Consider the following 27,782-nt stretch of genomic DNA (forward strand, 5'->3'; position numbering starts at 1 on the left):
TCCCTTGTTGGAGGCAGCTGGGCGAAGGGACAGCCAGGAAAGAGTTTGACCGGGATGAGGTTATGTCTTTTAGTGGGAAGTAGAGGGGTTTTTATAGGATCCGCTGGAGGAGGCAAAAAGGGGATAAAGAAGGGAAGGGGGGAATTACATATTGTGAGGGCAGAGACAGATGAGGAGAATAGATAAAGGAGGGCCCCTGTGAGCTGCAGAGAGAGACTGACTACCATCGCTCGAGGCAAGTCATTGTTACCAAAGACTGACTAACATTGTCTTAGGCAAGTTGCTGTCACCAGAGACTGATTACCACTGGCTTAGGCAAGTCTCCATCACTAGAGATTGACCACCATTGCCCTAGGCAAGTCGCTGTTACTAGAGACTGACTAACATTGTCATAGGCAAGTTGCTACTATCAGAGACTGGCTAACATCATCCTAAGCAGGTTGCTATTACTAGGGATCGACTACTACTGTTGTACACCAGCTGCTGCTACCAGGACCTGACTACCATCGCCTCCTGTAAGTCTTACTGCTTGAGGTCAACTGTCATCATCCCACATGAGTTACCGCTGAAAGAGATCGACCATCACCGCCCTTTGTGCGTGGCTGCCAACCGTGACTAAACATCACCATGGTGCGTGCCCTGTTAGGCAGAGGTGCCAAAGTGAGAGGCCCCTTGGGTCGGCAGCCAGCCAAAGAGGAGGCCAGGAGGGCACGGATTTTAGTGGTCCCTTCAGAGGTGGCGCTACATAATTGATCTTTTTTTTTAAATGACTTTTTAATCCCTTTGTTTTGGGGTAGAGTCAGGGTGACTGAGTGGAACTGAGTGTTTATTGGCTGGATGCCCTTCCTGACACTTATGCAGAGTTCATAGCAGATGTATTCTCTTTGCACCCTAAAAGAGAAACATCTGCCGCTGCCTAAGATCGAACTTCTGAGTGGGAGAAAAGTATCTTCACCTCTAGGCCATGGCATTGCTCATCATTAATCAAATTTATATAGCCACCTATCTCCCCATTTACACTAAAATGAAGAGTGTACGTATGGTTTTCCTTTTCACTTAGATTTGAATTATACTGCTCAAAAAAATAAAGGGAACACTTAAACAACACAATGTACTGTATTTAATAGTAGGATGTCTTATCGTTTGTTCCCTTTATTTTTTTGAGCAGTATATTTTGTACTGTTGATGAAATTTTGATCTTAAAAGGAATATCACAAAAGTACTGGCGTTCCGGTGGCTCCGCGGCGACGGAGGCAGCCTTCCCGGGCTGCCCGCGGCTCAGCTGAGTGATTTTCGCCCGAAACAGCGCCGATCAGCTGTTCGGGCGAATTTGAAGCCCCCTCCTCGGGAGAAGAGGAGGGGGTGAGCCCCCAGGTAGGGGTTGAGTTCTCCGGGGCCGCCTGAGCTTGGAGCTTGGGCGGCTGAAGGATCGAACTCCCCCGTAGCCTGGGCTGCTCCCAGCTGGCTAGCGTCTCTGCTCCGGACTTCATGGAGCAGAGCCAGGCGTCTGCGACCATCCCTGCTTGAAGGAGAGACTATGAAAGGAAAAGAGCAGGCAGAGCAGTACAAGAGGGAATGATGAAGAGATGAAGAGGATTATTTTATTTTACTCTCGAGCTTGATGGACTTTGCTTAAAACTTAAAGTGAAAGTGCGTCACAATTGTAAGTAAAAGATGGCGTCTAAACCTCCCCCTAGAACTTTTCGGAGTGCTGGAAATTCTCCGGTGCAACAACAATCATTACTGCAGGCGTTGCATTCTCCAGATGTATTGACATCGAAGGATCTTGAAAAACATACCCAGTTAATTTTGGAGTCAATGGGTGTTAAATTTGCACAGATGGAGGAGAAATTGGAGAAATTGGAGCAGAGAATGGAAGAAAGGATGGAACAGAAACTCAGAGAGATGAAGGTAGACATTTTGTCCTCAGTGCATAAAGTAGCTAAATGTGTGGAGGTGCTGGATGACCAAGTGGAAGAACTGACTCAAAAGAATGCTATATTAGAAGCAAAAGTACTGGAAATTGAAGATTTAAAAGACAAAATGGATAGCGAACTGAGTCTGGCTCAATTTTACCAGATGCAGTTTGCTGTTAGAATTAGAGGCCTAAAAGAGAATATTAAGGAAGATTTAAAGCAGTTGGTCTCTGAGGCTTTTGAGGTGGTATTGAACCATCCAGCATCTGAAATAAAACAAGGCATGGACAAAGTGTTTCGTGTGAACTCGTGGATTGCTAAACAGAGAAAGTTGCCTAGAGATGTGGTGGTTTATTTTGTAAAAAGGGAAATTAGAGATGAAGTTATACAAGCTGCCTATGATACTAAAGTGGTGATTGCTGGTCAAGAAGTTTTGGTTCTAAAAGAAATTCCTCCAAAGATTTTAAAGAGAAGGAAGGACTTTATATTTCTTGTGCAAGAGCTCAAGCAAAGAGATATAAGGTTCAGATGGGAGATCCCAGTTGGGTTGAGCTTCATGTATGAAGGCAAAAGGTACTGTTTGGGTACGGTGAAGCAAGCGCATGATTTTTACAACAATGTCTTAAAAGCAACCCCATCAACACTTTTGGAAGCTGCAGAGGGATCTGGAGAAGGAGAACATCAAGAGGATGAAGATGGACAGATAGACGAGAATGGTACAGGAGGAGATCAAGTTGCAACTCTTTTGGATGATCCTAGAGAACAGAGGGTGACGCGTGCTGCCTTAAAACGCTCAAAAAAGATAAGAAAATAGGACTAGTAGAAATCTATGGAACTTCCACAACATACTGATAGTCAAGTGGTAGTTGTGTTTTTAAGAGTTTTGGGATGATATGTATGGTAATAGAATTTTTAATTTGGAATTAATGGACAATTTACTACAGAGGAAGAGGAAGAAAGTTTTGTGGGTTAATGTGGGTTAATTTGTGTAAGAACTATCTATTATAGCCTATTTTGGCTAGAGAGGTTAATAGGGATAGGTGCTTGTGATGTGTAAATGAGAATATGTTTAGGAAATAGTGAATTGTGGAAGAACATAGATGGGAATGACGCTAGTTTTCTTTTATTTTAGTTTTTTATACATATTTAGTATTGTTAAGGATTGGTTTACTCTATATAAGTTAGAGAGTGATGGATTTTAGAGTTTATAATTGTTAGTATATGATTGTTTATGATTGCTTTTTAGATATATACCTTGTATTTTGCTCTGGGAAGTCGGGGGGGGGGAGGGGGGGAGGAGGGGAAGTAGGGGGGGAGGCAGGGGAGGGAGGAGGGAGAGGGGGAGGGGGGGGATAGGGGGGAGGTAGGGAGGGAGGAGGGAGGGGGAAGGGGGGTTTTCTAAAGGAAAACTGTATTTTAAAACTTTTCAATAAAAAAAAAAAAGTACTGGCAACATATATTAAGTATTACTTTAAAAGCAATAACAAGACTACCATGTTTCCCTGAAAGTAAGGCCTACCCCAAAAATAAGCCCTAGCTTGATTTTGGGGATGGGCCTAATATAAACCCTACCCCCAAAGTAAGCCCTAGTGTTGGAGAGAGGCACACACCTAAAAATCAAGCTGGGGTGGGAGTGTGGAGCTGCCGCACATGCCCCATAGCCATTTACCTTGCAGCCAGGCCTCTCCTCACTGGCTGACTTCTGAGGCATTTTCTGCAGCCAGGCCTGCATTTCTCAGTCATGGGCCTTTCTGGAAGGCCACTGCAGCCGACAAGCAAGCTATGGATTCAATCCATAGCTCGGTACTCAGCTGTAGAGGCCTTCCATAAAGGTCTGACTGCAAAATGCAAGCTGGAATGCAGCTGCAGAATGCAGCTGCTCCTTCGGCCACAGAAGAAGTGGACTGGCTGGGCTGGGCTGTTGGTGCCTTTGGTGAGTATAAAAGATACCCCCTGAAAATAAGAGCTGGTGACTCTTTTGTAGGCAAAAATAAAATAAAATAAGACCCTGTCTTATTTTCAGGGAAACATGGTAGATGCAGTATGATAAAAATGTATTATAGTAGCCTTTTTTTCAACTTCAGAAATAACACTTGTCAGAAATGAACAACAAACAAGAAGACTTACTGGCTGATTAGTGGGATAATAATCTTTTTAAAAGAAGAGATAATAAGTCTGTGCCAACTGGTGTAGTGGTTAATAAGCTGACCTAGAAACCAGGAGACTTGATTTGCTGCCCAGAGTCATTGGCTACAAGATGGGTGGCAAATACATTTCATAATAAATAAATAAAATGAAAGCCAACTGGGTGACCTTGGGTCAGTCACTCTCTCTTTGTCCATCCCATCTGACAGACTTGTTCTTGTATGGAAAATAGAAGGAGGAAGGAGTTTTATGTATGTTCACCATCTTGAGTTGCTTATAAAGTAATAAAGGCAGAATTTTTAAAAATCTAATAAATAATTTCATGTATCTTTCAGGAAAGAACACTTTAAACAAGAGATTACAGTAAATATCTATATGTACTATATGTATATCTATGACACTATAGCAAAATTGTTAAAGTAATTAAACATAATAATTAAAGTAATTAATAGTAATTAAAGTAATCAAACATAATTTGGGATACAATTTTTTTTAGAACTCTACCCAAGCATAAATGCTGACACAAATAAAAGTTTAGTGAAATTCCACTGGGTCAGATTCTGACACAAAGCAAAATAATGAAAGAACTTTAATTTGATTACAGTATTTATTAAAAAAAAGCTTTCTAGTAATGTAAAGAAGGAAATACTTACATGCAATACGGACATAGGCCTTTCTACTCTTGGTTGTGCCTGCGGAACTCCAAGCCACACACTGGCACCAGTAATCTTCAGGTCCAAAGAGTTCTTCAACTTGTTGCCGTGAAATCTCAATGCTCACCTCTCGAACAATGAGTCCTACCAAAACATAATTAATATGTCTATACTGGTTTCAGAATTTGGCATTTTTTAACAGTAGGCAAGTAACTCATTGATGTAGTTTTTCTAAAATACAGTTTTTAGACTCAAAGCTGCTTCAGATATTGAAAAACAAAAGAGGAAATGCAAGCCTTTTGGAGACCCTTTCTCAAACTCCAAGAGATCATTCAGAGGGAAGAATTTCATTTCTATGTTGTAATAGAAAACTGCCCAGCCTAACTGTAACAAAGAAGTCTTGAGAAGAACAGAAAAACTGGAGATAGGAGACACCTTAGGCTTGCAGTTTGGCCGTTTCTAAGAACATGACATGGACGTTCTTCTGTCTTCCACTTTAAAAAAAGCAAAGCTGCTGAGAAATCTGAAAAACTCATACTTTGTCAGAGAGTCCACCTTAAAGTTTTTGGGACCTGTTCACGTAGCTGCTCATTTGCTTCTTATTATTGCCATCCGCTTTCTCACTTACTCTTCCCCCTTTTAATCCTGAGGAAATAAGCAAAGCAAAATAATAGAAAAGCAAAGGTTCAGTGAGATTCTATCTGGCAAGGGGATGGATAGAGAAATAAGGAAAAATGAGCCGCAACAGGAGAAGACAATAGTTTTAAAGAAGTAGACCACTAAGGGAGGGGAAATGCTGAGAAATAACTCCAGTCTTACATGTATCTGTAACTATCTTACTGAAGAAGGGAAAAATATGCATTTTTATAAATATATATTTTACGTAGTTAGGCACACAATTATCAAACAAAGTTAAAATAAGTAGTAGATTATTGTCAGTGCCATAAAATTAATCGTGTTATGCTCACTTACATTAGTTGGGGATCAAATAGCTTTAAAACTGGATCATGTTTTCTCATTCTTAAAAAAAAAACTTTTTCACTTAGTGTAAAGTCACGCTAGTGATTGCAAAGATCATAGCTATCTAATATAATATACCCCAAGCTTGCAGTTTAACTATAAGTTTTAGAACCCACAAAAGATTTACAACATGCTGAGTAGCCTTCATTTACCTGAATCATACTGTGATTTTAAATTACAGCATGATACTGAGTGACGAAGAAGAAACACAGCACTTCCATTGTTGATAAAATATTTATTTATACATTTCACATCCAAGGGTTTGCTACAGACAGTTTCCATTGTTTCAGTTATTAGATTTGAATCTATTTTTATTATATTTTTATGTATTGGGCTTACAACAAGGCCTATATTTGCTTTACAATGCCTCTAAAATTCTTTTTCTATTCTTGTTCTTTCTTTTATTAGAAGAAATGAACTGTTATAATTGCTATTGCTTAGTTTTTATTCTTGTGACCTTGTTGGATTGCCCTCAATACAAATGTGCTAAAATGCTATCTTTTCTGTAAGTGTAAGTGAGGAGTCATAAGTAGCTTAGAGCTTGGTTAATATCAACAAAGCTAATGGAATAGGGAAGAGAGGGCATAGATACAGCATCCTATCTGCCAACCATAAAAGACCTAAAGTTGGAGAGTTGTCTGAATGAATTCAAACCAGAATGAAGCCAAGTTGTCTGAAGAAGGTACTGTCTGAAGCCTAAATGAGGTCTAGGTATGAGTCTAAACCAATGCAATGAGGGTCTTCAAAAGCAAGTCAACCTTTGAGGGAATAGAAGGGTTTCATTTCTACTTGCTTGGTGGAAGGGATCTTATCATATGTTTTCTGACATGTGGCCATTCCTCTCAGCTTAATGTATAGTTTTTCTTTTTAAGCAATAGCCTTTTTAACCTATTTCATCTTTCCATATAAGGTATATTTGATGAACACAGAGCAAATTAGACATGCAACTCTTGATTCTGCATCTAGATATATTCTTATTCTATTCCTATCACTTTTATTTCCTATACAGTAAATTTCTTCAAGTAAAGACTTGCAAAGTTCTTAAAATAAAATTAAGTAAAATATATTCAATTGTATTCTTTGCTTTCTTTTGTTATATAAACCGAGCAAGGTATTTATGAAGGATATACTTTGCTTGCTGTGTAAATGTTGCACGCATGAGTGAACGTGCCAGATGAGTAATTCATAGTCCCTAGGTAGATGATACAAGCCAGAAGTACTTGGACATATGCTCTGGATCCTATGAATCAAATGTTTTAGGTCACAATTTAACCTTAAGCTATTTTAGTCTGTGTTAGCATTTTTTTTCCTCTTTTGTACAAGACTTTCTTATTCGGAGTTCAGGAGGCAAGTTTTGTTGCCCTTGGCTCCAAAGACAAAGAGGCCTAAGGTCTGTCTTTACAGTGGAAAATTGTGTTCTGCAAAAGCACTGATTACAGAAAGCACACAGTGTGAAGCAGACTATTGTACAATTGTTAAAAGCATCAAAACCCACATAAATGTGTTGGCAGTAAATGAAAAATGTGTCCAGTTCATAGGATACATTGGCCAGAGAAGTGGAAATAAAGATTACTATAGTTGACAATAGAGGAAAAAATAGATGCAGGAATGCATCCATGAAACCTGCCACTACCAGTGAGATGACCTATTATATATATTAAAAAGTTATGATATAAGGCTAGCCAGCTTCCTTCTTAACAGGTAAGTCCAAAAATCTAGATGAAATGTCAGAAAAAATAGGGCAATTAAAGCAAATAAAATAGTAAATTTTCTACCACATCTCCATCAGAATCTGAAACCATATGACATTTTCTTAAAACTGTCTTGTAAAATACTGTATTCTATTGGCATCTATTTTATTGTAAGTTGCATGAAAGAAGTTCTAAGGGTAAGGTTAAAAATACATTTTAGATAGTTATTCACATTCAAAAATATTTTTATCAGTAAAATATCTTAAAGAACTAATGGGGTAGGGGGTATGGTGAGATTTATTGCTAGATTCTAGTTTCTGAAGTCAGATGGAACGTAGGAAGAACTTTCTGGCACTAGATTTCTTCTGTTCTCTGGGAAAATACTGAATGCCTTTTTTGTTTCAGTAGATGTAAAAACAGATATTAAAAGTACACAAAAAGTGTATATTTATTGTATCTTTCAACTACATGTTGAAAGAAAACCCCCTTTATTTTATAAGATATTATCAATACACAATACAATTTCAAGAATATTAATCTATAATAGCCTTAATTTTACTATAATTCATAGCTATTGAGTTTTTTAGGGAAATATTTCTCTGTTAATGTTGCTTATTTTGGATTGGTAATACGATAGACCATAAGATTTGCTTTTTTGCAGAACAATTGTACTGTGAAAATTGCTGGCAGCATGTAACAAAGTTAACATTATTAGGCAGACCACACTTTTGTGTAAATATGCTGCTTAACTTAAATGCTAGATTTGAACCTAACAGAAAAATATTCCCAGGCACTTGATAACAATATACCTAGATAAACATTTATTTAAAATTAGGCTCTATTCAACTTCAAATTGACTTAGGACAGTTCACAATATAATCAATAATCTATGCAAAACAAACAAGGTGGTACCTTTCTTGTTTTTTTTTTTCTTTTTACGACCTGTAATTCCTTTTTATCAGAGTGGACTCTGGGCGGCTAAATGAAGCCGAGCATTTACTGGCTGGATGCCCTTCCTGATGCCTAGATGGAGTTCTCAGCAGATATTTTCTCTTTGCGTCCCGATAGAGAAACATCTATCACTTCCCAAGATTGATCTTTCAACCTTCGAAATGGGAGGTGAACATCTTCATCTCTGGGCCAACGTGCTGTCCCTTACTCAGCCTCTAGCCTAACTAGTTACTTGCTATCATGATACAATTTCACAATAGCACTAAAATGGTAAGTCAGCATGTTACTGTTAAAAACAGTAACAATCTCAAACTGTAACACTGAAAAAAAACAGTGAGACCAAAACAGCTTTCTTCAACTTGTGGAATCATCAGATAGTGCCCGGGCTCACACACTGTGATACAACACAGTATGATTGCTTGGACTCGGACTCACTGTGTTGCTGAAGCTAGCCATTATGTTATTTGAACACCTTTTCATGGCCTACCACACTGTAGCAATAAAGTTCATTATGGTTTATTCAATTGACTTAATACAAATTGTGTGAACGCAGCTTGTAACATCTTATTCGGTTGCTGCTAAAGCTTTTGTTGCATTTCATTTCCTTTTTCTTAAAACAAGCAAACAAATCAACAAAATTTATTATTCTTGGCATTTTATCCTTCAAGCTGTGAATTATTTTGCATAAATAATACTTCATAATGGCATTTTGTGACATTAAAACACTCAGAGTATACTGCTGTGATTTAAGGGATGCAACACAAGAAAAACAGAATCTACAGTATATCTGAAAAGCCCAAGAAGGTGTTGTGTTATATCCTGCTTTCCTCTGAAGACCTACTTTGATTCCATAAAAGGTCCCAGATATGTCTGTTCTACTGTTTAGAGTATGATTTTTTTTAGAACTGCAGTTGTCTTTCAATGAATGCCCAGAATTACCTTAAAAAGGTGAGAGCAACCATTCAATAAGAACCATCTTATGCTAAGAATCTAACTATGTTTGGAAATGCCCTTGTTTTTCTTCCTATGCAGATTGCAGTTTCTAATTATTTGCTCAAGACAAGAAACAGACGGACAGATGGTTCATAATAACAGCATTATGATGTCTTAAATGTTCCAGTATCAGCTTTTTGTTGGGGTTATTTTAGATCATTATAACAAGAAACAGCTTTTTAGTGTTTTTAAGCACTAGTTGCCTTCTATCTGTTATGAATTATCTGTCCTCTCTTCCTTGGTGGGCTCTTGTTAGAAATTTTCAAGTGTAGGCTAAAACAATCACTGCATAGAGTTGTCCTTAATATCCTGCATAAACTGGAATATCTGCCCTATGGGAATTTCCTCAATTGTACAATCTTCAGTTGTGCAACGTATCATTCTACCATCATCAGGTTTTTTAAAAAAACAAGGTGCGTAGTGCTAGAACTTTAGAAGCCTACCCATTCACACTTTTGCCAGTTTTCATTTTGACAAAAAGCCAAATTTCAAATAGTAATTAAGACCTTAAGCCCCAATCAGTATAAAGTAGTCAGTGCATCCAGTACTGTAGCTCAGCTATCATGGGTATTTATGAGTGGAAAACTTCATGAATTATTCATAGAATTTTATGAACCTCTTTAGAAAAGCTACACAATGCCTTTTGATTAGTTGTGCTAGGGAGGCTGGCTGTCAGGAGCACCCAAGGCCTGGTTCTGCTCTTCCTCCAACCCACCACGATACTCATGACACCATTAAAGAACTGTTTCATCATCTTACCTGCTTGTATGTAATTCTTTATGCAGCTTTAGGCAATCACAGCAAAAGGCACCGGTGCATTATAAAGAGAGTTAGCTCAAATGGTAAATTAATATTTTAAAATGTTATGTAAACTTGTTAATGCTAGCAATATGCCTTAAAATGCAAATATACGTAGTGTGTTAACAAGTCTCGGCTTCTCTCTGCTGAGAACATAAACTTGGCTTATGATCGTGATGTGTTAGCAATACATCTATAGCATCCTTCTAGTCTTGCCATAGTAGTTTGCTTCTGAAACAGCAAATAAGAGAAAGCTCTTGTCGAACTAAATGGTTGAATGCAAATATACCACTTCAGTAACCAGGGCAGAGAGTTTTTTCATCCATGTCTCAAATCGGCAAACTAACGCTTATCATCAGTTGCCCATGAGGTTGAAACCACTAATATGACAACTCTTCCTTCCCATGCTAAAGGAAATTAAATTTATTGAAACATCTGTATGGGTGTACAGTGTGATATTGTAGATTATATAGAATATTTTTCCTTTGTGGTCATCTTTGCAAATCCTGAAACATTCATATCTTTGTTCTTCATGTGAATGCCTCATACAGACAATTGTGTCTGTGAAGGACATTCCTGTGTGATTATTTTATTATTGCTGCTATAGAAGCAAACAAAAGGACTTTTGATTTACTAGTAGCAGCTATGCTGGGTTTTTTTTAATGGATCATAGAACTATTCAAGCATCTTATTAACTCTGTCCCTTTTCTTTAGAATAAATGATACTGTTTTTTGCTTCTGATTAGATGGTTTAATATTGATTTGTATCTTTGCAATCACAAAAAAGAAAGCCTGCCTATACACCATCCGCTCAGAACTGTTCTTGAACAAGTTTCAAAAACAAGTAGGTAACCTTTGATCTGGGCCTTAATCTCTTTTTCTGTGCCCGCGAAACCCTCCTCCTCCTGAATTTTACAGATCATTGAATTTTTTAAGGCATGATACCTAAAATCAGCAGTGGAGGTTCAAAACATTTAATATGAAAAATTTTAAACCAAAATATCTTTCCAAATTTAAATCTCCTTTTGCATCATTGACTACTCCACTCTAGAGTACATCAATATCCTCTGTGACCTTCAAGAACCTATCAAATTTAGCATGAACTCCAAAGGGCTCTCCCCTCTGTAAGCATGGGGATGCTGGTAAGAAGACCAGAAAAAAAACCCCCAAAAAACATGGTTGTTGCTTCTCACAAGCTGAGAGTATGTCAGCAAGATATCAATAATACTGAACATTAATTAAAGGTAAAGGTAGGTAAAGGTTCCCCCGCACATGCATGCTAGTCGTTTCCAACTCTAGGGGCTGGTGCTCATCTCCGTTTCAAAGCCGAAGAGCCAGCGCTTGTCCGAGGACGTCTCCATGGTCATGTGGCTGGCATGACTGGACGCCAAAGGTGCACGGAACGCTGTTACCTTCCCACTGTAGTGGTCCCTATTTTTCTACTTGCATTTTTACGTGCTTTCGAACTGCTAGGTTGGCAGAAGCTGGGACGAGGAACAGGCGCTCACTCTGTTATGTGGCACTCGGGATTCGACCCGCCAAACTGCCGACCCACTGAGCCACTGCGTTCCTTCGAACATTAATTAGAGCCTGCTTAATTGGAATTTAAAAGCTCTTCAACTTTTTGCACTTTACACTATTTACACCCTGATATCCTTTGTAGAGGACTTTCTACGGATATTACATGGAACAGCTTTCTCTTTCTTTCCTATTACAGCTAATCCTCAACTTTTGTACAACAGATCACTTAAGACCATTTGAAGTTACAACAGCACTGAAAAAGTGGCTTGTGACCATTTTTCACCATTCTGCAGCATCCCCATGGGCACGTGGTCAAAATTCAGACGCTTGGTGACTGACTCATATTTATGACGGTCGCAGTGTCACTGAGTCATGTGATCACTTTTTACAACCTTCTGACAAGCAAAGTCAATGGAAAAGCCAGGCTCTCTTAACAGCCCTGTTACTAACTTAACAAGTGCAATGATTCACTTAACAGCTGTGGCAAGAAAGATCGTAAAATGGGACAAAATTCCCTTAACAAATGTCACACTTAGCAACAGAAATTTACATTTTGTGGTTAAGTTAGTTTACACTTTCTGTTTTCCCTTAGTAGAAATGTGCTAGGTGAAAAGCATAAATCTAGTTATTGGGGCAGCTTGTTAAAGTACATGATTTGTTTCATGCCATGAAATCATAGTTATTTGGGAAGGGAAATGGGGAGGAAGCTTTCCTTCTATGCCCTTACAAGATTTCCAAGCTTATGTGTACTTGCTGGGAAAACTTAACATCTTTTAGTCAGCTTGCTAGTTCTACATACTGAGTGATTATAATAGTACCCCATTAAACAGGTCTGTTAGGAAAATGTTATCAGACTGACCATTCCTTGCACACTATGAAACCACTAGGATGAAAACAAAAAGAAGTTAAAAATGAGATAATTGTTTCATATAGTGGCTAGCAGATGACTACTGCCATCAGTCCTTCATTTTTATACATAATACTCACAAATGAATAATTGCCAGTAACCTCTGAGAAAAATCCAGGAAATTGCAAATTTGCATGCATTAATAAATTTGCATAAATTCAAACACCAGGGCTCAGAAGCATGTGCTTTTCATTTAAAGTTATGTCATAACAAACTTAATTGCAAGGGATTAATTGTAGGAGTTCACAGAATGCTCAACAAGAGTTGCCTACTGTATAAACAGCTAGTAATTAAAATTGTTAATGAAATGCCTTGTATTTTCATTTCCAGCTCTGGTTTGGTTGTTTTCCATGATGGAAAACAATAAAGCCACAGAATTTGGGAGCACTGGGACTCATTCATCCATCATCTATATCTTTATTTCCAAAATGATGTAAAGACATAACAGAATTTTCTTTGCTTGGGAAAAGGACATAGTTAAGGTTTCCATATATATTCCATAGTGGGAATTTATTTCTTAGTGGGATTGAGAAGTATTTCTGACTGAAATCAAACAATTTATTTATTTATTTTAATTCCATTTATATCCCGCCCTTCTCCGAAGACTCAAGGCGGCTTACAAGCTTAGCAGTAGCCTTCATTCTATGTATATGCCTGCTTGTTAGGGCTTTCACACACACCCCAAGCGGCATTATTACAAAGTCAGCTTAATTGCCCCCAACAATCTGGGTCCTCATTTTACCTACCTCGGAAGGATGGAAGGCTGAGTCAACCTTGAGCCTGGTGGGACTCGAACCTGCACTAATTGCAGGCCATTTCCTTTCTCTTACAATGGTATACAAATGATTGCAAACCATGCTGCCATAATGCTCATGTGCATTTGAAGGTTTAGTGCTGTTTCGAAATTGATACCTATGTATATACTTGGGAAGAATGTTTACTAAGGATGAAAAACGGAGAAGTTTAAGGCATGCACATGCTGGTAGATAGATAGTGGATAATATGTGAAAAATGAATGCTTGTCAACAGAAGTGTATAGGATAATGCTTCAACCCATTTTGTTATATGAAAATAAGTACAGCAGGACAAAATAAAATGGTAGAGGACAGGAAGGCCTGGAGGAACATTGTCCATAGGGTCGTGATGGGTCGGACATGACTTTGTAGCTAACAACAACAACATGGATATGATGGAAGCAATAGTTTGCAAGAATAGAAAAAGTATGCAGGAAAACAGATAGTTTATTGATTGATTAGTCTTACAATCAGATCAAATGCAAAAACAAAATAAAATATAGGTAGAAGTACAGGATAACATGTATAAAAGAAACCATGTGTGTTAAATATAAGGAATCAACCTTCAGGTAAATTATCACCTTTACAATCTGTTTGATATAACAGGTCCTTAGTCAAATAAATGCCTTAGCTACAAACTTAGCAGTTCTGCTCGCAATGTATAGAATGGAACCCATGTAGGGGAAAAGTGAATAATGCTTAACCATATTTTTCCACATCTCACTATTTTATATTTTAATTTTTTTACCTTACTATTTCCTACTTTTTTCCTGTGCTTTTGCATAATATTGCCTACCTTCAAACAAAATTGAATGGGTAAGAATGTATTTCTTTTTTGGTCTTCAGAAAATAAAAATGTATTTGTGGGCTTCTAGAATGTGGTTCCATTTTTTTTCAAGCACTTCAAAGAGCTTTTATTCAAGCTCTTCAAAGTAGACACTGCATTTTTGCTATACAGAAATTAGTAAATAGGATCCATATGTAAAAAGGGAAGAAACACTTCCAAGGGAAAAAAAATGATGTAAGAGTCTAAACCCAAAGCACCTAGTTATATATAAATATCTGTCTAGTATAAAATGTATTTTACAGTTAAACACTGTTTTTACAGTTTACCCTTATGGAAGTTTTCTGGAAATATTCTAGTAGAGACATTAGATAGTGGGATACCACAAGGTTCCATCTTAGGTCCAGTACTCTTCAATATATTCATCAATGAGAGAATTGAAGGGGAACTCATCAAATTTGCAGATGACACCAAACTGGCAGGAGGAGCCAACACCCCAGAAGACAAACTCAGGATCCAAAAAGATTTAGACAAACTTGAACAATGGGCCCTATCCAACAAAATGAGTTTCAATGTGGAGAAAAGCAAAGTTTTACATTTAGGTGGGAAAAATCAAAGGTACAAGTACAGATTGGGCAAGACCTGGCTTAAAAACAGTAACTGTGAGAGGGACCTTGGAGTCCTAGTGAACGATCACTTAACCATGAGCCAGCATTGTGCAGCAGCTGCCAAAAAAGCCAATACAATCCTGGGTTGTATACACAGAGGCATAAAATGAAGATCACACAAGGTATTAGTACTGCTTTATAAAACCCTAGTAAGACCACAACTGCAATATTGCAGCCACCTTTGGTCACCATATCACAAAAAAGATGTTGAGAGTTTGGGAAAAAATCAGAGAAGAGCAACTAAGATGATCAAAGGTCTGGAGACTAAAACATATGAAGAACGGCTGAGGGACTTGGGTTTGGCTAGTCTGAAGAAAAGAAGAAATAGGGGAGACATGATAGCAGTATTCCAGTATTTGAGGGTCTGCCACAAAGAAGAAGGGTCACATTAATCACCAAAGCAACAGAGGGCAGAACAAGAAACAATGGTTGGAAACTGATCAAAGAGAGAAGCAACCTAGAATTAAGGAGAAACTTCCTGACAGTGAGGACAATTAACCAGTGGAACAGCTTGCCTCCAGAAATCGTGGGCACTCCAACACTGGAGATTTTTAAGAAGAAGTTAGACAGTCACTTGTCTGAGATGGTGTAGGTTCTCCTGCTTGAGCAGGGGGCTGGACTAGAAGACCTCCAAGGTACCTTCCAGCTCTATTCTATTCTAAATAGAAATGTTTTGCTAAGACAAAATGATTGCTATAACATAGCTACTGAATTTGGCTTTCTACATTTGCTGAAATGGTCCATTTGTGAACAATAAGTCACACTGGGTGGATTCATACAAATGCTAAACCATAAATGACATCTTACAAATCACAATGGTTTATCACAGTTATTCAGATCCAAACAACCCATACTCAGAGCACAATGGGAACCTAGCAATTGTGATGGAAATATTTGAATATGCATATCTAAAATGAGAATAGAAACTCAATCAACGTTAAACTGTGGTTAATCTAGTTATGACTTTGCATCTCTTTCTGGTGTCAACTTTCCTTGGGATTAACAAAACTAGTACCAAATAAAGTTCTACATAAATAGCAACCTTAGTTTTTGTTATCAATATATCTATGTATCTTTCTGGCCAATTAGGACAGCAAGTGAATGTTGAAAATAATTTCTTATAAACATGAAATCACATTTTTAAATAAACAGTCCTGAGGCAGATTTCATTCTGAGATATACAAACAATTAACAGTGAAATATAGACTTCTGGTATATACTTAAATGGAAGCGAAACTTTTATTTTGATTGGGTGGTGGAAGGAACTGCCTAAAATTTCTAAACATACTATGCTTAAAATGAAACTTAGTAGCCAAAGCTTAGAATATTCAGGCTAGGACTTTTTCTTTTTTGTCATTTAGGCTGAGAAAAGCAAAATAGTTGAAGCAAGTAAAATTTCAGATGAAATACTGGCATACCATTTTAACACAGATTTTCACAATTTACCTTGTAAGTGATATGTTTGTATGTTTAAAATAGTTGCTTCTTTTGAGACCTGAATAAAATATAGCATATTTCCTCAGAAGTTATTTTGAAGCTTCACGTGAAACAAAAAAAGGGGTGACATGGGGCATATTTAGCACTACTAAAATGATAGCAAGCAAGAAATTTCGTCACTTGACATGTTAACATTAGTGTTGTTTGTGTGATTAATTATCTGAATAGCAAATCATTCTGTGATCTCAAGAGCTCTGCTTCTGTCACCATTGTTGAAACTGTGGTATGGTAAGACAGCAAACAAAAATTAATCCCAATTTGGTTCATTCCTATCAGCACTATTTAAAACTTGGGAATAACTTGGAACTTTATTCCAAAAACTTTGGAATAAAGAGTTGAAAAATCCTGTCAATAAATAGATTGTTAGAGAAAACTTTGTAGAGGTTGTCTGCACGAAATTAAGAAGCCAGGTGGACTTTTATTCCAATCCCAAATAATTTTACTTATCTCATTTTTCTGCTGACTTATTTGCCCTAGGCATGTTGAGATTTTACACTGATAATTCTAATCAGCATAGTCAGAACATATATCTGGAGAGCTCAAAGGAATAGGAAAGTTCCTTATGTATTTATGATACATGGTATTGTCTCTCTAACCACACCTGGAATTTAATATTTAGCTCCTAAATAACATATTCATGTCTTAGCCCTGAGTCATTAGGGATATCATTTTCAAGATTAATGTAGAATGTGATGATAAGTATCTGATGTAGGACAAGCAAAGATCAAACTAATGACAGCATCCCAAATAGGGTTTTGCATGCTTTGAAAACGATACCAAAATGAGTTACATTAAAGGGACAATCCTTTAATTAACAAACTCCCCGAAGAAACTTCATTTTTTAGATTTTGGACAGGAGTCTGAAAAACAGCACCAATTCTTTCAAGAAGAATTGCAGTGATGTTCTTGCTTTAGAGGAAGCAGATTTATCCCAAAATGTGCAGAAAAACATAGGTATTTAATAAAATGAAATATATGGAAGAAAGGTCATTTGGGACCTTACAAAAATTGTTCAGTAGAGCTGAATTTAGGAGTGCAATCAAATAATAAAATTAACATTCATATGATTATGAAAATAAAATCACTTGCTTTTAAGCGTTTTTTGTATCATTTATGAAACATACAATACCCTAAAACAATATCAAGGATACTAACACCATTACTAGGATCCATAATTTCTAGTTTTCAAAGCACAATCTGAACACTTTTCAGAGACCAGATTATTACTGTTTGGATTGGTAGATAAAAAATAAGTGAATTTAATTTGATGAAGGTTTGGTTGTAGTGTCTGTCTGTCTGTCTGTCTGTCTGTCTGTCTGTCTGTCTGTCTGTCTGTCTATCTATCTATCTATCTATCTATCTATCTATCTATCTATCTATCTATCTATCTATAATTTTAAATAATCTTAGTTTGGTTTTCCACTATATACTTTCCATCTCAAGATTCTTGTAAACCTGAGACTGGATATAGTATTTATTAGGGTAGTACCATGTTGATAACGGTATATGACACTGTATACTTTTACTTGCATATAGAACTGAATTTAGTAGGTCATCCTTTCCCAATGTTTCACTATATAGCATAGATTTTGGGGTTCATCTCCCCATCCCAACCAACTCGTAGACTGTGGTCTGGAATTATGGAGATTGTGACACAATAAATCAGGGAAGCACTCAGTTGTCCCACAGTGCAGCAAAAATCTACCATTAGCTTCTTGGTCAGCCTGAGAAAGTAATTCCAAAAATAAAGAATTCATTCATGAGCAGAAATTTATTTAACAGATTTATGTGGCTGATATCTTAAGTAACTCTGGGTGACTTCCACTATTCATCTGTCACAAACAGACTGTACTGCTTGGTGTTTTCTGTCATTCAGTGGCTCTTTATTGTCACATTTGGGGATTCCCTAAGCAGAACTTTGGAGGATTATTATAAATATAAAGGAGCAAGGGGAGGAAAGGTCCAAGCAAAGAAGAATTCTTCTTGACAGAAATTGTCAAGAGTTATTCTTGCATTGGTTATTCTTGCATTTGACAGCATCTGGATGTTCAGGATAGATAAAATGGAGCTGCAAATGACATAAAAGGAAGGGGAAAGGAAATAAGTTTCGAAATTCAGTTTCCTAGAGTGTACAGCCTTGAGCAAACTTCTAGAAAATATGTTCACTCTTGTATTCCTGGTTCAGTAGATATACAGGCTGTTTCTAATGATACAGCTGTTTGGAACCTGGGAATACATCCCAGACGTAGCTTAGCATTTACGCAAAACTGAAACACTTTGAAGCAGTTAAGGAAAGCCAATGAATCCCAGAGTGTATAGGAAAGCATAGTAGCCATTAGTACTGCTTGCCAGAACACACTGAGAAAATTAGAAATGTAAGGAACCTTTTCTGACCATTCAGAAACTCAATAAAATTTTGCCCAGCAGGGTTATATCTTATTTATTATTTTAGCCTATTTTCCAAATGTAGTTTTGAGAATAAAATAAAGATTTTTATTTATTACAGCTTCTCCTCCCAAACAAAGCAAAACCCCTCTACCATATACATTTTGAAGACAGTATTTTGAGGGGGAAATGCATCATTTCCATGGCTTGATAGCGTGTCACAATTCAGGGCATGGTGAAGGAATGATAGAAATAAGTAAAATCGACAAAGTGACACAAGGGGTCACTGGGGAGCCTTACTGAATGTTTTTGCTTCTTAGTTCATGAAATGCAGAGCCGGAAAGTAAGGAGAAAAATGCTCTTATAGTCCCTGCACATGCAAACATTTCTGGTCTATTCCACTGCTAATTTTGAAAGGAAGAAAGATGTAATAAGTCTCAAAAGTTTCTTTATTGCCCAGCTTTTTATTTTTTCCTAAGCTTGTTGTCAAGCAAAGTGACTTCTTTCAGAGAGGCCATAGCTTAGGGAATGCAATGTCTGCTCCCAAAATTTAAGCATACTCAAATTTCTGGGAGGCAAGGTGTTTTTAATTCTTGACATGATTATCAAGGGAAAATAATTGGACAGGAAAGTGAGTCCTTGAAGAGGATATAAAAAACGCCATAACTTCAATAACTTCAGAAAATGCTTATCTTTGTATGCTATATGAAACCCTGGTTAAATTCATTGGTGTCCCTTATTAAACCAAGCATGAATAACCCTGTTGGTGTCTTGTAAGAAAACTGATAACTAAACCAGTGAGAATAAAAATCCAGCAGGCTTTGGGTCAATCGTCGTGGTTTCCTGATGATGTGTCCGGCCCGTGGGCCGGCAGTTTGACACTCCTGTCCTAATACCTCAATACCATTCCAAGTCTCCTAACAGTTGTTAACAAGCCCAATCAATGCTGCAGAGCATATATGCACAGATATTTACACGCACCATTGTTAAAGCTAACAAGCTATAATAACTTTCTTCAGACAACTCTCAAAAATGCATTAATAAGTTATTTTATCAAACAATGTAAGAATTCTTGAAAATTGGTCTGCCTGGAATTTATTTGATTTACAAAGTAATCATAGGAAGATTAAAATTTACTTTATACTTAGAAGACTGGGCCACCTAGTTTCATTTTAATAGCATTAAAATGGTAGCATTTTTTCAGGTTTTCAATGAAAATATTTAAAGATGTAGAGATAGAATTTACTACACCGGTAACAAAATATCTGCAGGGAAAACTACCAAGCTCAGAGAACACCAAGAACCTAATCGTTCAACTCAGAGCTACATAAATTCACCACAGTGGCAATTTGCTTCAGCATTTGCACTGTTTTCTAAAACAATTGATGGCATCAGTCTGCATGGCTCAGTAATAGGTACTGGAATGACAAACTCCCAGACTCCAAAATGATTGAGAAAAAGTACAGTCCTCAAGAACAAGACCATTTATACCAGGGTTTTTTAAACTTGGCCCTTTTATGACTTTTGGACTTCAACTCCCAGAATTCCTCAGCCAGCATGCCTGCCCTTTTCCTGTCAGTTTTCATTTAGTATAAAACAGAACTGTTTTGGGAAATTTCATAATAATAATACTTTTAATGAAAGAGGGAGAGGGAGAGAATGCTGGTACTTAGATTAAGGAGGTCTGTGAAAGGTCATGTATTACCATATAACAGGCTGTAGCCCTCCTGTCTTCCCATATTTTAACTGAATCTTAAAGGATAATATCATGAAATATTCCTATGAGTACGCAGACATGGATTTTTCAGTTTTCAGGCGAGTAGTAACACCTCCAACTATCAAGCACTGTAAGAGAAACCTCAAAGAAATTCTTAAGCAATCCTGAAAATGTAAAGAACCAGAAGCCCTTTCTCTGAGGAAAAAATTGTAAAGAATATTACACCTTATTTCAATAATTTGAAATGGTTAAAAAGGGAAGAACTTAAATTGAGCAGGGCCCTATGAAGCAGCGTCACCCCAGAGATTTGGATGAGCCTCAGTATGTTTTCCATAAAATACCTAAAAACCTAGCTGTTTCAACAAATATTTCAGCTGGAAAGTTAACAAGCTCTGCTAGTTACTCTTTTAATTGCTACAATTTTTTGCTACCTGGGACTATTTTGACCCTGGACCTTGATTATTGATGATTATTTTACTGTTGTTCAATTTTAACCCTGTATGGCACTCAGAGTTATTGCTACGAGATAGGTAGCCATATACATTATTTAATTCAATGAAACAACTGAGGGTTTTTTAAAAAAAATTATCTAGAAACTTCATTATTTGTCATTGTCCTTGCAGTAATAAAAAGAAGAATCCATGGCTTCATTGATCCTTTAGCACATTCAACTCTATAATATTACACTGCATCTGTCAGCACTGAGATACTCAGAAATATTTCATTAAATACAGTGATAATAACTTTCCACCTTAGTCAGCAAGTAGATGTAAGCCTGTTTCTATTAAAATAATTGAGCCTCTGAGGGCACAGTTTTACCAGTTATTCTTTATGGGAATAACTAAACCCAATCTTGTTATTTTCTGCATCCTCAATTATAGTTGGATTATAAGATACTCGCAATGCCATGTTTATCAATGAGAAAAATGCATTCTTGTAAACAGAAACAGAGTCAAGGACGGAGCAAGGGAACGAGTCCACAATTTTATCTGGTTTGGCCTTTCCAGCATTTATGAACATATGATGGCTTTCTTTCATCTCTTTACATTTTTACAATTTCAGATATGTAGCAGTGCCAAGAATATGCAGCATTAGGCTTTTCATTCACATTTCTGATTCTCCATCGCTGTAATCTCAGACTAACAGATGCCTTTTATTACCAGTGCCATGGTCAGGGTTTGCCATTCCTCATATGGTTATGTGTTGTATTTGTTCATTGTTTAAGATTTGAAGGTTTAGGGAAAAAAAATCTGGTTCTAAGATGGTATGTCACAAGCAAGTGAAGATATACTTGACTTCTTGATATGTGAATGCCAATGCAACTATAGCAACAGGACTGGGGAGAATGTGAGTTTTATCTTCTTTCACAGACCAACAACCAACATGAAGATTCAATAGCTATTTACAAGGCTGTTTATTGAGAATTAAACCATAAAATGAGAAAAATAACCACATAAGCATCAATAATTATCCGTATCATTCCCTAGCTTTCACATACAGTTTAGACCAAAGATTTTAATGCGTGGTGCCTTTCTGCTAGATTATATTATGCAGAAATAAAATAATGAGGATGTGAATATTTACTTGTGGGAATGGTATGATTTCGATGGACATTTTGTAAGCTATTTAAGAAAAAAATTATTTCAAATAAAGCACCATAAAATGATACTTTGCTTTCACTATTTCTACCACTCATGTGATGAGACTGGATATTAGGGCTGTGCAATCATTGCTAGCACTAGATAATGCTTACAGGGCTGCTTGGAAGGTTGTTGTGATGATATGTGACAAAAGCTTTGGGAGACTGGGTCCAGAGACACTTTCTCAGGCTATAAAGGAGATGGGAATGGGGTGAATTGTCCTTTCAGACAAACAAGACAGTTGTTGGTCTTGCAGGGCAAACCTGATAGGAATTACAATCAGATGAGGTATTTCTACTTTATTGTAAAGCTATATTAGCAGACTCTTGCAAGTACATTTCCCCTCTCATTTCTTTTATAGCCTGGGATACTAGGAAGGGTCTCTTACTTACTTACTTACTTACCTACTTACTTACTTACTTACTTAATTTATTTATTTCATTCATTCATTCATTCATTCATTCATTCATTCATTCATTCATTCATTCATTCATTCATTCATTCAATTTATATACCGCCCTTTTCCCGAAGGACTCAGGGCGGTTTACAGGGCAAAATTAAAACAATACAATATAAAAATTAAAATAAAATTAAATCAATAGCCCCAAAATTTAAAATTAGAATTTAAAAACCTTAAAACCCCTCAGTCCAGGCCAGCTTACTCAAAAAGCCAGTTTTTTTCTTATGAGGTCTTGCCCCATCACTATCCATTATCTCTTACTTAGCTGCTTCCTTAGCAGTTTTTATGGGCTCAGTCTTCCAAGGTCTTTCCCAAATACCATCGTACCAGCTGACTTTGTGGCTACTGGAGTACTACAACTCATGGTCTCCCAGTTCTAACCTGATGTCTTAAACACTACACCATACTGGCTCCAGAGGATGTTGCTGCTCTAATAATGCGGGGAAGAAGGTTTTGTTCTCACTGGGAAGTTTCTACCTATATTTTGCAAAGCCCTTCTGTATACAATGTTATGATATACTTTCTTGCTCACATAGTAAAATGTTAAGAACGATCTATGAACTCTCAGTGGTATGAGATTACAATCCTGGGGCATATAGACAATGAAAGATCTACCACGTTTTTATGACAAGAGGTCATTCCATCAGAACCATGTCATTATCCACACAGAAGTATGAAAAACTGGTATTCTTTGACTAAAAACTCATAGGCTCTTAGATCTCTTCTTCTTTTCCATTCTTTCAGATTATATCTGACTACTGACCAACACATTCCCATAATCATGAGAGATAAATATTCTATGAATAGAAAACCCAAAATTCTCCTGGGCAAGAGATATACAACTTTAGGTAAAAACATCACTGGAGAAATTTTGAGTTAAACTATACCTTCCTGATCAATCAGTTCTGCGAATAATGAAATTGACTTAGTTGTTAGGTGGTGTCTAATCTCCAACCAACCATTTCTCTAAATTAGAAATGCTATAAAAGCAAGGGGCCCATTAAAGAACTCATGCTTAGGGATCAGCAGCCAAAAGAGCTGCTACTTGGTGGGCCAATGTAGAAGTATTACATTGCTAACCTTTTTGGCAAAAGAACTCATGGAATATCAGCGAAAGTGAAAAATAACTCTAAATTTGTTCAAAACAGCAACCTATCTGCCAGAATTGTGAAAATTTATTCCGTACTTTCCCATAGAAATGCTATTATTTCAAAAAGCTGTGGATTTTTTTTTCACCAATTCAGCAGTGATCTATACTCTCAAATATTAAAAAGATAAGTTTTTTATACTGAACTATTTATATGAATTTTTATGCATTCATGTACTAAGTAGATTTTTTTCTTGAGTAATTAAACAAAGTGTTCAATTCCCCTATAAAAGAAATTGCTTGCTAGCAAGTTATTTTTCACTGCTGTCAAAGAGCACAAGACTCAGTCTTCCATTTTGAATGTGATCCCAGGTACTGATTATTAATCTTTCAGAAAATATCATTGACACAAATAGGTTTATAGCTGAGGAGATACCTTTTCAAGCCTATTGATTGATAGACAGGCAGACTGACAGAAAAATATTTCGGAATACTAAATATAATAAAATGAATACTAAAAGTTGATAGGTAGAATTTCTGTGCCCTAAGCAATTAAGAATGTACATACCATATCATATTTGTATATGGATTCAACATAAAAATATATCCTTGAAACTGATTCTATATGGTTTTGACAATAGTCATCCTCCAGTAAAGTTTTATTCTTATTAAGCCATGAAAAACCATAGATGATGATCTCTAATTTGGGTAACTATATTTAAACTTAAGAATAATCCTCAACTTACAACAGTTCACTTAGTGACCATTCAAGGTTAACAGCACTGTAAAAAGTAACATGATTTTTTTCACACTTACGATTGTTGCGGCATCCCCATGGACACATGATCAAAATTTGGATGCTTGTGATGTATGTATTTACAATGATTGCAGTGTCAAAGGGTTTTGTGATCACCTTTTGCAACCTTCTGATAAAGTCAATGGAAAAGCCAGATTCCCTTAACAACCATGTTACTAACTTAACTGCAGTGATTCACTTAACAACTGTGGGAAGAAAGGTTGTAAAATGGGGCAAAACTCATTTAATAACTATGCTGCTTAGCAACAGACATTTTGGGCCCAATTATTGTTGTAGGTCGAGGACTAGCTGTATTTGATTAGAAGTAAGATTTTTTTTTAATGAAAAACAACCGACAATTGAATTGGGAAGCCTTAATCTTTCATGACAAATATCTGTCTGACTTGGTGGAGTTAGAATTATTAAATGATAGTATAGAAATATTAAAGCATTAATGTCACTCTTTGAATCCCCCTACTCCAAAATAAGGGGAGGCCTTTGAACTATGGTGTTGGAGAAGACTCCTGCGAGTCCCTTGGACTGCAAGGTGATCAAACCGGTCAGTCCTAGAGGAAATCAACCCTGACTGCTCTTTAGAAGGCCAGATCCTGAAGTTAAAACTCAAATACTTTGGTCACCTAATGAGAAGGAAGGACTCACTGGAGAAGAGCCTAATGCTGGGAAAGATTGAGGGCAAGAGAAGAATGGGATGACAGAGAATGAGGTGGCTGGATGGAGTCACTGAAGCAGTAGGCATGAGCTTAAATGAACTCCAGAAGATGGTAGAGGACAGGAAGGCCTGGAGGAACGTTGTCCATGGGGTTGCGATGGGTCAGACATGACTTCACAGCTAACAACAACAACAACTCCAAAATATGTCTCCAAAATATTTGATTATCTATTTAGGGTTCCACAAAAAAGGACATATAAGGATCCTTATACATCCCATTGTCACCTTACTGCAACAGGATTTAAGGCAATCTGTCTACCAAAGCCATTATACTCTTTCTCAAAATAATTGCAACTCACCAGAGGTTTCATCCACCCTTTCATCTACAATATGGTCCTTCTGATGAACCCATTCACTGTTGCACTTGAAGTAGATCTGAGTGGCAGGGCTGGCTTTACAGTAAAGGTTCACAGGCTTGTTCTTGACAATGTAAGCTTCTTCAGGCTCAATGAGAAAATGAGGAAGAGGTTCTGGGGGATCAGAAGGAAAGGTCTCTGGGAGCTCATGGAAAAAATCATCATCTGTAGGAAAGAATGAAAAGGAAACATTAAAACATGGTTAAATAAAATCTAGTTTTCCTTTAACTTTCACTAAAAAAACAGTAAAAACATTGTATTTGGGCAAGAGAGACCTGCTCTGGGTTCTATCTAAAAGGCATCTGGCAGGACCTTGTCATGGCGCCCACCTGGGAACATCATCCCCGCAGGACCCTTCTACTAGAATCATAGAACAACAGAACTAGAGACGGTTGTGTCACAAACTTGGAGAATGTGTAGCAGAACCCGTATAATTGTGTTTATTTGTTTGCGGGTTCTTTTGTTTTTCACTTCAGCTGCAAATCAAGTTTGCCTTCTTGTAATGTGTTGTCATATAGTGTTTTTAACTGTTGTTAGTCACGAATGTGAGATAGACACCCATATAAATTGGAATGAATAAATAAATCCTTATATAGCTGGCACGTATTCTTTCACTATGTCATATAATTTGCAGGTTCTAGACTGTATAATTTCTAGACAGATTTCCATATGATGATCACAGACCATTGACAGTAATTGCAAAATCACAACTATATTTTCAAGTAGGTGAATTTAATTTGCCAACAGTATTTTTTTATTATTATTAACAATTCATGACACTTCAGAAGAGTGTTTCAGTTGTTTTGGTTAACTTTGGTAAATTCATCTGGAAGTATTTTATGTATCTTTCTGGATCAGCTGCGCTTACTTGGCACTACCGCAATAACGTAAATGTCTTTAATAATGTTAAGAGTATTTTTGTGAAATTATACTAAGTTAAGGATTAGGTCAGGCCAGTTTGTGACTATGCAAGTGCTCATGAATTAAGATTACTTTATATTTTTTCTCTATACTGAAAGAACTAAATAAATATTTTATTTAAATCTACAGTCAAGGTCTTACTGATTAGTTTTAATGCACGTGAATATTTAAAACCCCAGGAATAGAAATACTCATAGAAACTGACAAGAATCAAAATCACACTATCTTAGTTACATATGAAAGCTTAAGATGTAGCTTTCTTATATGGCGCAATTAGTGAATTACTGAAAGAATATTCCTCTAATTAAATATATAAATTTATATTTTTATATATAGACGCAGCGGCACAGAGAGTTCTGGAGCCCTCTTGGATGACACATGTTACCCTGCTGTTACATAAGCTACACTGATTGCCAATTTGCTTCCCAGTCCAAATCAAGATGTTGTTGATGATCTTCAAAGCCCTCTGTGATATCGGTTGAGGATATCTGTGCACCCATTTTATCCTGATGGGACTATTCCACCCTCACTCATTTCAACAGAAAGGCCTACTTCGGATTCTGTCTACCAAAGATTTTCATTGGCAGAGTCCAGGAGAAGAGCCTTTTCTGCTGTGGCCCCTGTCCTCTGGATTGTTTTTCTGCTGGGAGTCTGCCCTCAAACTCTTGACCTTCTAGCTCTCCTGGTTGTCCTCGGGCTCCAATAGGGACATACTATGTTGGGGTGGCTGATTGGGTAGAAAAGGCACCCCCCCTTATTGTCCACCCTCTTGGTTTTTAGCTTTCTATTTAATTCTACTAATTTGAATTGCTTTGTATTACCTCTTTTTTTACTTTTTATTATAATACAAGCCACCCAAAATTGCTGTATAGTGAGGTGGGTGGCATAAAAATAAATAAAATAAATAATTCTCAGAATCTGGCCTCTTTGGATTGTCTATGACCTATTTTATAAAAGAGATCTGTAAAACTGAATTAGGAAGACTCTGCGCTGATGTTTCCTTACAGAAGTCAACAGTGATGTCTGCGGGATCTTGCTTCTTTTGTCAGAATTAAAGCAGTACTGATGCATCATTTTGCAATGTGCATGGTGATAACGGGCAGCTCTTCCATTGTAATGCTGCAAGTCCGGCTGAATGTATTTGTTCCCCGCTTTTCTTCTGTTAGCATCACTGAAAGCCAACCTCAATCACTAAGAACATGCTGCTAACAATATGAGTCATTTAATCAGGAAACTTCATGAAAACCAGAACACAACACATATTACTGAGTGCGATTGTCTAAATTTTAATAAAAGATATTTTCGTATCTGTGTGTCTTTCTATGTGTCCTTTACTTCCATCAGAGTGCATG

The 27,782-nt window shown here is 36.9% G+C and overlaps 1 protein-coding gene across 2 annotated transcripts in view; it reads right to left on the reverse strand.

The window, feature by feature from the left end:
* UNC5C (unc-5 netrin receptor C) overlaps positions 1 to 27,782 on the reverse strand; it is a gene marked incomplete at both ends in the record, with an annotated part of 343,544 nt that overhangs the window by 109,677 nt on the left and 206,085 nt on the right. For both annotated transcript variants that reach the window (XM_081333056.1, XM_081333055.1), the window contains 2 exons: positions 4,715 to 4,858; positions 25,453 to 25,674. In XM_081333056.1, coding sequence (XP_081189182.1) covers positions 4,715 to 4,858; positions 25,453 to 25,674 — 366 coding nt within the window. The remainder of the gene's footprint in view (positions 1 to 4,714; positions 4,859 to 25,452; positions 25,675 to 27,782) is intronic.

Source organism: Vipera berus, assembly GCF_964194415.1.
Source record: "Vipera berus genome assembly, chromosome: 7".
NCBI classification, from domain to species: domain Eukaryota; kingdom Metazoa; phylum Chordata; class Lepidosauria; order Squamata; family Viperidae; genus Vipera; species Vipera berus.